Source organism: Gekko japonicus, unplaced genomic scaffold (assembly GCF_001447785.1).
Source record: "Gekko japonicus isolate JY-2015 unplaced genomic scaffold, Gekko_japonicus_V1.1 scaffold3774, whole genome shotgun sequence".
NCBI lineage: Eukaryota > Metazoa > Chordata > Lepidosauria > Squamata > Gekkonidae > Gekko > Gekko japonicus.
The window spans coordinates 24,701-38,476 of record NW_015174958.1 but is presented as its reverse complement, the minus strand read 5'-3'; the positions used below and the strand labels follow the sequence as shown (position 1 = coordinate 38,476).

The 13,776-nt window shown below is 46.7% G+C and overlaps 1 protein-coding gene across 1 annotated transcript in view; it reads right to left on the bottom strand.

The window, feature by feature from the left end:
- Positions 1 to 13,776, bottom strand: part of POLE (polymerase (DNA directed), epsilon, catalytic subunit) — a 56,906-nt gene that overhangs the window by 33,710 nt on the left and 9,420 nt on the right. Inside the window, exons 10-20 of the mRNA XM_015425136.1 lie at positions 12,650 to 12,760; positions 12,371 to 12,456; positions 11,598 to 11,717; positions 10,004 to 10,136; positions 7,560 to 7,673; positions 4,541 to 4,753; positions 3,922 to 4,029; positions 2,584 to 2,712; positions 948 to 1,050; positions 685 to 831; positions 311 to 456 (exon numbers count right to left, since the gene is read on the bottom strand). Coding sequence (XP_015280622.1) covers positions 311 to 456; positions 685 to 831; positions 948 to 1,050; positions 2,584 to 2,712; positions 3,922 to 4,029; positions 4,541 to 4,753; positions 7,560 to 7,673; positions 10,004 to 10,136; positions 11,598 to 11,717; positions 12,371 to 12,456; positions 12,650 to 12,760 — 1,410 coding nt within the window. The remainder of the gene's footprint in view (positions 1 to 310; positions 457 to 684; positions 832 to 947; positions 1,051 to 2,583; positions 2,713 to 3,921; positions 4,030 to 4,540; positions 4,754 to 7,559; positions 7,674 to 10,003; positions 10,137 to 11,597; positions 11,718 to 12,370; positions 12,457 to 12,649; positions 12,761 to 13,776) is intronic.

The window sequence follows — 13,776 nt, the reverse complement described above, 5'->3', positions numbered from 1 at the left end:
CAGCCTACCATTCTATTAACTTCAGCTTAAACCCCATCCTTTTTTAGATCTTGCACCACTTTCAAAAAGTTCCCTGAGTGTGCATGTGCTTGTGTGTGGTCCTTCATGCAGCGAAGTACTTCCTCTGAAGGTTTATTCTAAAGTTGCAGTGGAATTATTGCACAGCAGACCCAAATCTACTAGCTGCTGAGACTCTCAACAGGGCCCATTCCACCAATCTTTACAAGGACAGGGGGATCCTCTGATAGGTGCCAGGACACAACGGTCTTTGCATGTTCACCATGAGCACTTTTGAAAACAATGGGTATACCTTGTGTAGTCCCTTGAACTCATAGCGACGGTCCCTGAAAGCCCGCACAGTGTCTACATAGAAGGAGTTTTCCCGCTGGCAGATGGTGGTGACACGCTCCTCCAATTTGGTCACGTGGACTTTCTTGTAGGCCTTGCGACAGTAATCTGTTCAAGGGTTGGGTACAAAGAGCTCATTCCAAAACAGACAACTCCCAAATAGCAGCAGGGGAAATCTCACCATCTCTGCGGTATGGGAGACTTCACATGAGAGAGCACAGTGCATGTTGGATCCCAGCTTTCAATGTGACCGTTTGAGAAAAAAGCTCCAGCACCATCAGGCAAGCCAATCCCGCATACATAACCCAGAATATACCATTTAAAATTTGTTCTCACCTGTTAAACGTTTCTTCTCATATTTGGCTTGCTCCTCTCTAGACAGCTCATGGAATGCCCGGGGCGGTCCATCAGGGAAGAGAGAAGGGAACTTTTCGGACTCCAGCTGTTGCTGGATCCGGTGGTACTCGCCGCGGCTCGCTGGCACTGAATTGGTGGTAGGATGGAGAAAGACAACCATGAATAAGTCTATAGAGCTGGAGAATTCAGATATGGCAAAGGAGCCTTACTTAGCCAAGTGGACAGAAGAGCTCAACACTCACTGAATTCTCCTCTCCACTGCCAGGCCATCCTCCGCTGACAATCCGCACCTGGCTTGTTGAAGTCACAGGCAGCACAGGTGGCCTCATCTACCATTGCTGATGGCTGAAAAGAAAGCAGAGACAGGTTAAATTGGGTGTGGCAGAGGAGGCCACAGGAAGCTCTAAGGCCAGGTAAATGAGGATATTTACACCAGGCTCAGCACCAGAAGATGGACAATTCTTGAATTTACTAAATTACCAATTCATGTTACTCTCTTAATGAGGAGCTGTCTGCACCTCCAGTTCTGACACCCACTAGAGGCAGCAGTGGCTAAAGAGCTCCCTTCCAACCAGGGGTGGACTGGGAAGTTAAAATGACCCAGGAACAAGCCTGGCTGAGTGGCCCCTGCAGCACTTAAGAGCTGGTGCTATAGGGGTCATTTGGCTCAGACCTGGCCAACAACGGGTCTCTGATCCCCCAACCATTTGTCCTGAAACACTGCCAGTCAGCTGAGCTGAGTGGCTCCTGCCATGCTAAGAAAGCTACTGGAGTTTGGCTCTCCAGTCTCTTGGCTGCCAGCAGCCCTCCAGGGCACCCGCCTACCAGGAACTTTCTCTGTAAGTTAATTGGCCAGTCCGCCCTTGCTTCCAACACTCACATTTTGGCACACTTCCAACAGAAAAGAGTTGCCACCATTCATTTTTTCAGTAGCCTCTCACTAGAAAGAGCAAGCACACTAAAGTGTGGATGGCCAGTCCGCCCTTGCTTCCAACACTCACCTGTTGGCACACTTCCAACAGAAAAGAGCTGCCACCGTTCATTTTTTCAGTAGCCTCTCAGTAGAAAGAGCAAGCACACTAAAGTGTGGAATATTGCCCTTCCTCAGTTTTCCTGGTGGCAGCAACTGTTGCATGAAATAGGAAGGGGGAACAGCAAGGAAGGGGCCAAGTGCAACGGCGATGTGAACTGGCAGAGGCCACTGACAGTGCGGGGTACGTATGGCTAACAAGGTGAGGTCTGAAGTGACCCCGAGAGACTGGGTGACAGGGCTTCATTTCTGTGATTCTGTAGCACGAGCTGCAGGCAAGAGCCTGGTTCTTTTGAGTGAAAGGACAGAAGGAAGAATCCTGCCCTGAACGCACTCCAGGACCATGAAACACAAAACAGAACCCCGCTTCCTAAGAAGTGGGCTTCTTTCCTGTGACTTAGAAGTTGCCTCAGTTTTCCTGGTGGCAGCAACTGTTGCATGAAATAGGAAGGGGGAACAGCAAGGAAGGGGCCAAGTGCAACGGCGATGTGAACTGGCAGAGGCCACTGACAGTGCGGGGTACGTATGGCTAACAAGGTGAGGTCTGAAGTGACCCCGAGAGACTGGGTGACAGGGCTTCATTTCTGTGATTCTGTAGCACGAGCTGCAGGCAAGAGCCTGGTTCTTTTGAGTGAAAGGACAGAAGGAAGAATCCTGCCCTGAACGCACTCCAGGACCATGAACCACAAAACAGAGCCCCACTTCCTAAGTGAGCTTCTTTCCTGTGACTCAGAAGTTGACAAAAGCAAGTGCTTTATTCAAAACATTTCCATTCTAATGGCAGGTTGCCTGGCAGAAGCAAAACACAGGAAGAACTCCTCACTTCTCTGACGAGCCATTGTGCCCACCTGCAGTCTGTTGGTCAAGATGATGTTGGGATACATGGCCCCCACGTCCAGATGATAGATTAGAGGACACTCAATCCTGTTGGGAACGTCCTTCAAGGAGTTCAGCTTGACTTTGATTTCATCACAAACCTGTGACAAGAAGAAACTGTGTAAAGACAAAGCAGTTCTGCACAGACAAGGATATCTCACCAGGCCCTTCATTAACAGTTTGACTTGCCCTCTGAACACAGCAACAAGACTTATATTGGACTGGATAGACTTAACTGTGGGCTACGTGTAACTCTCCAAGCAGTTCAAGAATGTGAATAGCAGCCCTGACCTGGATAGCCCAGGCAAGCCTGATCTTGTCCAATCTTGGAAGCTAAGCAGGGCCAACCTGGGCAAGTACTTGGAAGGGCAACCTCCAAGGAATACCAGGGCTGGGATGCAGAGGCAGAAAAATATCAAGCCACCTTTCTGAAAAATGTCCTAGCCCCACTAGGGATCGCTAGAAGTCACCATGACTTCCAGGCATGCAAGCACACACACACACAGGGTCACCAGAAGTCACCACGACTTCTAGGCACACACACACAAATGTGACCAGCAGAATAAGCATTGTTGTGTGGTGGTCTGGGTGACAGACTACACCAGGGAGACCCAGGCTCAAACCCACTCACTGGGTGACCTTGGATAAATCATACTTTCTCAGCCTGACTTATCTGAAAGGGCTACTGTGGGGATAAAATGAAAGAGGGAAGAAGCATGTCTGCTGCCCTGAGCTCCTTTGAGGAACCGTAGGATAAAAATGAGAACAAAGGAGGTGATGGGTGGGCCAAGGTGGGAGAAAGACAGAAGAAGCATCCACAGAAGCATGAGCACCACTGTGGGGATGATAATGTGACAAAATCTGGACTGGACTGTAAAACCAGCGCTTTCCCAGGCTTAGAAAATCTGGTGATCCTGGGCGTATGGGGAAAGCAGGGTTGAAGGCTGGACATTGACAGTAGTCCTGAAAGAGCTGGTGGTGGTTGGTACCCACAATCTGTAGTTATCCCAGTGGGACAAAAGAGGAATTGTCATTTATGCTATGGGAAGAAAAGCTTCTCTCAATCCACTTTCAACTTTCTTCAGAACTACCATCTGGCTCCAGAACATCAAACCTCTTTACACAACACTGGACCATACCACCTCCCAATAAAGTGGTGAGGAAATAGAACAGAGGTTAAAGTTACCAGAAACTGGAAGGAGAGGCACACTGTACGATGACAATGTATAGGCCAAGAACCCAACCACTGCTGTCTCCTTCTCCTACCCAGGGCCAAGTAGTTTACTCAAATAAAACAAAGTCAAAGTTACCTCCTGAAAGTTGGTAACTTGATCTAGCGGTATGCCTTCCTCTTCCTCAATGGCATGGCACATTGTCTTTTCTACACGCTGTAGCAGGAAGTCAAAGGCAGCCGGATTCTAGGGCATGAAGTTAAGTATTATGAATGTGTCAAGAATTGTTAATGCAATAAAGTTAAAAAAAAAAGAATTGTCAATGCAGTGCTAGAACACTGCACAACTTGGGCAAGCAGAAAGTAATTCACTGCCCTAAAGAGATATTAATCCTTCCAGTAAATCCTGACCACTACACAGGATTACCATAAGCAGTCTAGGCTAACAGACAAAAGAATAAATGTAGCCTGGAAAGACGAGGCAATGTGTGCACACTCTGGTGAAAGAGACACAGGGCCATTTCCCCAGAAAGTGGAGATTCAGGCCAGTACTCATCTTTCCTTAGCCCTGAATCCTGTACCAGCGGTTAGGACGACATGCAGGGCTCTACTCCCCATTCAGTACCAAAGTTAAATTGCAGCCACTGGGTTGGATCCAAACTAAATAATCCAACAGCAGAATGGGACTTTCCTGCCTTCTCCCTCCCACTGCACCTGACCCCACAGACCTCCACGAAATGCTGATCCAAAGCTCATACCATCTTAAAGCGGCAGGGAATGTCACTGCGGAAGACCCCGGATTCCAGTGCCTCCACATGGCCTCCAACATATGTCTCCGACTCTAGCACATGCCCATCATTGGTGAGCTTGTTGAACTCTTGCTCTTGCTTATTGGGGAAGATGATGTTGGCATGATAAGCCTGGACCATGAGCAGCGCTTCACACAGTGTCCCAGAACCCTTTCGCAGCACCTGGTGGAGGAGAAGGAAACATGAAATTTGCCAGGAATCTCTTCTTTCGGGCATTCGCTGAGATGGGAGGCTCTTCCCAGCCCCTTCAAGGAGGCCGGACTTCTAGAAGCTTCTGGAATCTTTTTGAGGAAGAGTCACTCTGTTTCAGAGGATTCCACAGAAGACGAGTAACCCAAGCTATGCTAAACAAAACATCTATGAGCTCTGAGCCATGAACTGTACCCATCATTACAGAGCACAAAGACGACAAGATTGTCATCCCCAAATTCTGTCATCTTCTTCATTTTAACTACAGTGTCACCCATCTTACAAGATGTTGTCCTCCTTTAAGAAACACGAGCTTCTTGTATAAGCCAGTGTGGTATAGTAGTCAGAGTCACACCCAGCTTCAAATCTTCACCGAGTCACAGGGGGATCTGAGTGATCTTGAGTCAGTCAGTACCTTGCAGTCTAAACTGCCTCACAAAACTGAGGAAGGGAGAACTACAAATGAAAATTCCCATAAGACCTAGTACTAGTAGCACAATACCCTCCCACTTGGTCTTGTCAGTCCACATGGTGTTTGCACAGAAGTGGCTTATTCTGAAAGGTTAACTATGTCTTAGAATAACTGAGGCTTACCTATGGGAATGGGGACAACTAAATCCTAAATGTTACATCCCCGGAACGAAAGAACAGGTACATGGTGATCTACAAGTTAACCAAAGGAAACTGAATCCAGCGCTCACCTCACTGTTTTGCCAAACTGTCAAAGGAGCCACGAGGGATCATTTCTAACCGATGCCTTAATCTGTGATAGCCAGATTTTTGAAGAGACTAGTCAAGAGAAGGCTTGGAGATAAACATTTACCACCACCCCCATCTAGGCTGCTAGTTGATCTATAAAATTGTTAGCCTGGAATGGAAGGAGGGTGTTAAGACTTTGATATCAAAGGCAAACCCTGTCAGGCTGTGCTGTCTCGAACCCATCCTCCACGCAGAGGAGGAAGCAGCTGCAGGTAAGCCTTCTCCCCTGCCCCTGCCTGGCCCCGACGGTGAGGGCCGTGCAGCTCCGAGCTGCTGGGCCCGCCAAACCTCCCCTGCCTCCAATGGCGAGGCCCATGCGGCTCCGAGCCACCGGGCCTGCCAAACCTTCCCTGCCCCCCCACGGCAACAGCAGCGAGGCCTGAGCTCGGCCCGCCAAGCCTTCTCCCTCCCCCCTTTTTTTTCAACTTTTCAGATTTTTCTGCACATCTGGGGACTTCCCTAAGTGTGCAGGAAAATCTCTTTGCCCCCTAGGTGCTCCCAATGTGCGGATTTAGATATCCGTACGCGGGGGGCTATTAGATATATAGATGCTGAGGCTAAGCATAAGACTGTCTAGCAAGATACATTTCCATATTTTCTCTCTAGATTCTGCCAAAATGGTTGGTCTACTGATAGTTTCCTACTGGCTGTGCTTTGTAGGTTTTATGTTTAGTTATTAAAGTTTCAGTCTACTCAAGATCTTTGATGTGAGCTGCCTGCATATTAATTGTACGCATGTACAAGGCTGCTTTGCCCTGCTACTTAAAGGGAGCCAATGCTGAAGGACAGCAGAAGACAGACTGACTGATATAGACAGAGGGGGTAGACAGCTCACACACCTCTATTTGTCTCTGATTCACGCTGAAACTTCTGGTGTGCAAGAGAAACAGGAGGAAGGTACAAAAGGGGGGGGGGTTCCCTTATTGATAGCCGCTACTACCATATCACAACTCCAAGCTAAGCACCAGTCCCCCCTTTGTGCTTGGCAAATCTTGGCACAGGGAGGCTGACGACCAAGATGGTGGCAGTGACTCGGCCCAACTCCACCTTCAGGATAACCACATACATTTACATCTCAACAATCTCCAACTCAACAATCTCCTGCTACGCTTCCCCTGAGGAATGTCCAGATGGTAATGGATTGTCTGAGAGCATGGTTTTCTGTTGAACACCTGGAACAGCTGCCTCATAACTTAACAGAAGATTCCGTTAATTGGGAGAAAAGCAGGATATAAATATTTTAAATACATTTTAAAGTAGAAATTCACCAGCTGTGCAACAAAGAGGCTAAACTGCTAGCATTCATCTTGACTGTGGCCAAATTAGAATTAGAAACCATGTAAACCACAGTTAGCTTGCCACACATGATAATCATGCATATGCTTGCATGTGTAATTATGCAGACCTACGTGCAATTTAAGAGGCTGCAGTGGCTCAGGGGATAAGACGCTGAGAGCTGCAGACCAGAAGGTCTGTAGTTCGGCAGTTCGAGACCCTAGTGCCGTGTGACGGAGTGAGCTCCCGTCTCTGGTCCCAGCTCCTGCCAACCTAGTAGTTTGAAAGCAAGAAATTGCAACTATATAAATAGGTACCACTTTGGTGGGAAGGTAACAGCATTCTGTGAGCCTCAGTGTTTAGTCATGCTGGCCCATGACCACAGTAATGTCTTCGGACAGTGCTGGCTCTTCGGCTTGGAAATGGAGATGAGCACCGCACCCTAGAGTCGGATTCGACTGGCTTTCAAGCAAGGGAAACTTTTACTGTTACCTTTTTACGTGCAATTTATCCTTCCTGCACAGAAACGGCCATAGTTGAGATACTGAAAATTCTGGGCAGCAAGGCATCAGGAAAGAAAGCAGGCATAAAGAGCACATTTCATATAGAGGCATTTTCAGATGATTAGACTTCAGAAGAGGTCCCCACTAGTCTGGCTGGGGCCCTGGGCTCCTTCATTATTGTATACTCAGCATGACAGTTTATTGGCCTTACCAGAACAAGACTGAAGCTCCAGCACACTCACCTCATCGGGCTCCATTGGGATGATGGTGCACAAGGCAAAGATGAAAGGGTGAACATACTTCATGTACATGTAATAGGTAGCAACAGCATCGGACACTGAGTAGGTGGCCAGCGTCTGGAGAAGAAATTGCACAAAACTGGCTCATTTCTACAAGAAACTTCTGTATCCTGCCCTGAATATGTGGTGGCAAGAAGGATCTAGAGTACTTTTAGCATACTGGTTCTGCACAAACATGTCAAGACATCCTTTTTACCTGCAGCCTGAAAACAAAAGGAGGATCCTTGGCTGTATGCTGCTACATATCAGTCAGTGGAGGCTTTTAGAGGTAAGAGAAGTTTTAATGTGCTAAATGGTGATTTAACAGTTAAAAACATAAGCTGAACACAGTGATAGCCAACCTTCTGAACACATGTGTCTCAAAATAAGACCTAGTACACCAGTTTGGTGCATGCTACATATATAACATAGCTGTCCTGTGCCTTGGTATGCTCTGACTTCTAGTTTACTGACCTGAAGAGCAGGTGACAACATAACATGCAAGGGACAGGCAAGAGTGCAGATCTCAGCATGCCACAGCCAGACCCATACTCCACCGTTCTCCCATCCGAATACATGCATCAGGTTGATCACCCAGTGGTGGCTCCACACATTTGGCTATGGCCACTCTGCCCACAGTGCTCCAACTCTAAGCAGCTAATCCTCCCTGCTGCCACACCCTCTTTAACAGCCTCCACATAAAACAAAAAGTGTAAAAAACTGTGTGGCAAGCCACACATGCTTCATGGACCATCCTAAGCTCTCAAGAGATTCCTTCCTCTTGCAAAAGTTAGGCCAACGTTTTGGTTACTTAAGGCAACCAACACGATGGCTGAACTCTTGTCAAAGTTCTGGAAGCCCTGGAAGATGAGTGGCTTCCCATCAATATAACTAATCCTCATTTGCAGACACTTAAACCTCCGGATTGGGACCATGCAGAGATGCAAAGGATTTTATTGCAGAAAAATACACTTACCAAAAATGGAGGATGGAGGTAAAATCCTCCCCCAAACAAAGGAATGCTGTCTGTGCAGGTTCAGACAACATACACTGAGCAGACAGGGAGGGGGAGAAGAAGCCAGCCGAGTCGATGGCACACCTGGATGACACCACCACCAGCTCTGCAGCTGTTGCTCTTCTCAGCTGGTACATTAGGCAGCCAGGTGGGGGGGGAGGCCTGAGACCCACTGTGGTGCCCTCACCGCTGCTAAGGCCAACTGCGCTACTGCTGCCTCGCCATGGAGGAGAGGGGCCCGGGAGCTACTGCACCCCCCTGACTGCAGAAGCCAGCCACACCACTGCTGCTTCTCCAGGCAGAGGAGGAGAACTGGAAGCTGCCCTGCTCCCCCTCCCCCACCAAGGCAGCAATGCTGTAGGCGGGTGGAGGAAGAGGAGCTGGCAGCTGCCACTGCTTACACTCTCCAAGTGAGCTGGGGGGAAGGGTGGGGGGCCAGAGCAGTGGGGGGGGACAGGTGGGGGAGGGATTAGGTGAAATCCCCCCTTCTCACAAGTCTCCGGGGTCCCTACTTGCCCTATTCTAAAAGAGGTGTAGGAGTGTGAAGAAGCAAAGACTCTCTCTATCCTTGGCAGGATAGAAGTCAGCCAATCTCCACAAATCTACTGCCTGAGATAACTACCTCAGTTGACCTAATGGAAGAACCAGTCTGTGGAACAGAGAATCCTCCTCCTGAACAAAAGAGCAGGCAGAGAACGAGATCCTCATAAAGAAGAAAAGCTCCCTCCATACAGGGGATCTTATATTATGAAGTCAGAAACCAATATTCAGCAATTGGAGTAAATAAAGCACCTCTACAAAGGCCTGGAAAGCAGATATGTGGCAGGAACAGAGACACCCCCACCCCGAAACTGATTTCTAGGCCAGTTTATATCATGTAGTAGCTAACAGAATGGGCTATGATTTGACAAAGTCCCTAGTTCAAATCTCACCTCCGCCAGAACTCACTAGGTGGCTTTTAGCAAGCTATTTTTGCTCTGACACCCCCTGCCAATTCTGCAATATAGGAATAATTACACTGTCTTATGTTACAGCATAGTTTGTCAAGAGAATTACAGTAAGATAATATATGTAAGGCACTCTGAAAACTGAAATTGCTACTTAAATGTTAAGTATTGTTTAGTCTTCAGCAGAAGCTGCTGAAACAATTTGCCAACTTTAATTAAAAACAAAACAAAATCTATCAAGATTCTGCAAGAGTGCACAGGGAGGCAATGACAGCTATGTAGTTCCACTATTTAAATTTACTCTGCTTTGTTATGTAAAGGCTACATTCTGCTCAGGATCAACAGAGGGTCTGGAGATGATTTCAGCATATTCCCCCCCAATCATGGCACAAATCGGCAGAGTTGGATATGTCACCTCTCATCAACACAGAGAGAGATGGAAGCACCTGAGGTTCTTCAGTAGCCATCCGGCACATCTCTTCAGGATCCAGCTCTACAGGGTCATAGCCCAGCTTTGCTTTAGCGGCTGCTTTCAAGTTGTGGCTTCCTACTGGGAGGTAACTGTCTCTCTTGACCCACCTATAGACAGAAGCACAAAACCAAAAAGTGGCAGAATGGTTTGTATACAAGAGGTACCAACCAAGGAGGTATGGGACAAAGCCAAATGAAGTATAATTTGAAGTAGAAAAACAAGTGAGAGGCTGGGAAAGGACTGTCCAGTCTTTCTGCTTTCAGGGATCATATTTTCCCCACTGACCCTGAACCTTTGCTGACTATTGTAAAACATTCTGCAGTCCAGCTGGAGTTCCGCTCAGGCCCAATGAGCCTTAGCAATTAAAAGTGTGCCTTAGAATACACCCAAATCTCTGATGTATATCTGTGCTATCAGGAAAAAATGCTTAGTGCTAGGCAATGCTCCCTCTAAGTTGCGGAGTCTTGTAAGCAAAAATTCTACTTGGTGAGCTACTGGCACTAAAGTTGTGAGTGAGCGATTTGGCTATTGCATACATTAGTTTGCTCTGGAGCCATCCTTCCTGAGCTAAGACAAAAATGTGTGGTGTTGTTGTTGTTCAGTTGCACAGTCGAGTCCGACTCTTCGCGACCCCATGGATCAGATCACGCCAGGCCTTCCTGTCTTCCGCTGTCCTCTGAAGTTTGCTCAGTTTCATGTTCGTTGCATCTATGACACTGTCTAACCATCTCATCCTTTGCCGTCCCCGTCTTCTTTGACCTTCAATCTTTCCCAGCATCAGGGTCTTCTCCAGTGAGTGCTCCCTTCTCATTTGGTGGCCAAAGTATTTGAGCTTCAGTTTCATTATCTGGCCTTCCAGGGAACAGTTAGGGTTGATTTCTTTTAGGATTGACTGATTTGATCTTCTTGCAGTCCAAGGGACTCTCAAGAGTCTTCTCCAGCACCATAGTTCAAAAGAATCTATTCTTCGGCGCTCGGCCTTCCTTATAGTCCAACTCTCGCAGCCATACATGACTACTGGGAATACCATTGCTTTGACCATGCAGACTTTTGTTGGCAGGGTGATGTCTCTACTTTTTATCATGCTGTTTTATCATGCTGGAGAAGGAAATGGCAACCCACTCCAGTATTTTTGCCAAGAAAACCCCATGGACAGTATAAAAAAAATGTGAGCTGGAGGCTTAGACTGTGAGCCAGCTCACACTAACTCAGCTTAGAGGGAACACTGGTGCTAGGCCAACAGTCTTCCAGGATGCTCCTCCACTGTTACCCCTCTTCTGACGATGGACTCCATGATGCTCTCCCAAGGAATCCCAGGAGCTAGGAGAACATTCAGATACTAACCAGCCCACTGCAGAACAAAACTCAGTCCAAAGAACAAGCTAATGAGGCACAGAGACTAACGTTTTCCCTGAAGAGAGATTGTTTAGCAGACTAAGAGTGCAATCCTAAACAGAGTTACACTCTTCTAAGCTCATTGCCTTCAATGGGTTTAGAAAGAAATAACTCTGTTTAGGACTGTGTGGTAAGCCCCAAATAGAGAAGGTAAAGGAGAGACCACTCAGTACCTGAGACAATCCATGTGGATGCACGGAGGAGCTTTGTATTCCCCTTGGCTGTCCTTTTGGAACCCGATCTCTTGCTTCATGTTCATTCCGTGAACTGCGGCTCTGGCTTCCACAAAGGGCCTGGGGAGGATGGATAATTCAGGCTCTCTCCAGAGTAACTACTGGACTAACTAGGGAGTTATCGTTGTTACTATTTTGCATTACCACAAGTATCCTAATGGTAAACCCAATAATGAAGTGTCTGATTTACAGAACACAGTTTTTGTTTCTGTTCATGGAGCTGCCTCAGACATGCAGGATCCTAATACAAATGGCCTAATTCTGTACCATTGTGAGGTATAATATTAATTTTAATTGGCTAAAGCAGTAGTTTTTAAACTTCCTGCCTTAACGGAATCTATTCCACATTCACCACTCTAACAAGGAACCATCACATATCCATGACAGAACCCCTGTGAATCGCACAGGATTCTATTTGAGGGTGCACACTCAGTTCATGTGAGGCGCAAGCAATGCCTGTTGGGCTTTCCTGCTTGAATTAAGAGTGTGACTTTGAACACACCTGCTGCAACTACACAATGCAGGGTTGGTGACTGATTCCTCTAGGAGGTGTACCGATCATTATTAACCTTTTCATTGAGGAATCCCCAATTACATTCCGCAGTTCCTTAGAAGTCTGTTTGAAATCCACTGGTTAAAGCAAAACCAAATGTGAACTCTCCAAAGGCTGAATTGCTTATGAGGTTCAGACACTGACTCCAGCCAGTTCTCACCAGTCAAAGAAGTCTCCGTTGTAAGTCACCATGATGGTGGGCTTGGTCTCCTGAACATGCTCAAACCACCGTTGGATAAGATGGGCCTGATTTAAAAACAACAACAACAGTCACACACATTTAGAGGTCACTATTATGAGAGAACAACGTGCTTTTTCTACTTCTCTCATGCCTGGAAACACTGCTGCCAGGGAAGCAGTGACAGATATGTACCTTTACCAGCACAGCCCTGCAGGTAACCAAGGCCTCCCATGACACAATCAAAACAAACTTACTTACCTCATCTGGTTCATTAAAGACACAGAAGGGGCCATCATACTCTGGTTTGGGAGTAAACTCAAAATCTTCAATGTCCTCTGAAACGATCTCCCTGTTTGTGATCAGGTAACCCTGGGAGGGGGAAAAAATGGAATTAGATTGGTCTTCTGGTACGAGACATTCTTGGAAGCAATTTGTGACTCAACAAACTCAAAGATGAACCATGATCTGCGCTCCCTTTCCAGTGGTTCTGCAGGGACCTAAAAAGCCTAATTCCTTGGGCTGAGGTACCACCCAATATCAGCTGCAAGTAAGAATCGGAATGGATTTCCCATGAGACAAGCCAACCGAACTCAAGCAAGTTAGATACAAACATGACAGTATTTTAAGGAACAGGTATATTATGTGCAGCAGTAGAGACTCTGCAGATAAACACATACCTCCTCCTATAGACATGTACTGTTGGCAATACAAAAGAATGAACAACTAGAGATATAAGGCAGTGCAACTGATCCTGGATCAAGCAGATCTTGGATCAAGTAATTTTACATTTCTGTCCTCCAACAAATGTGTGGACTGAGAGGCACCTGAATCTGTTTATTTTCCTCTTCCCTCTCCACCCCCTTTCCCTTCCATACTACCACATGTTCAAGACTTTAGCAATTGTTTTACATTGTAAACCATCCTCTTGATCGCGTAACCCAAGTGCAGCAGGATAAGCTGGAGCAAGACATGTTGGGTTCAGTTACAAGTATTAGCTGAGGCACAAGCCACCAGTCTGAAGGAGTACTTTTTATTTCTTGCACTGTAGACAAGCCAGAAATATGAAACACGTTTTCAGTGAAATAACCTTTTAAAAATTTAATGAACTCTTTTGCTTTGAAATACGTATAACAAATTTATTTGGTTGAATTTGCTAAAAAACAATTACTTACAATGTAGTATTTCTCTAACTATCCTTGTGGGTGGCCTGTTGCGCTGCTTTCATTACCCAGACAGGGGCCAGCTGCTTCACTATTAGCTATAGTGTTAGTAAATAAAGTGTGTGGTGGGAGAATATTCCACCCCTCCCCTATAGCAAAGGAATTAGGGGAGTGCAGTAAAACCAAATAGACAGAGGTGTAAATATATAGGGACCATAAACCAGT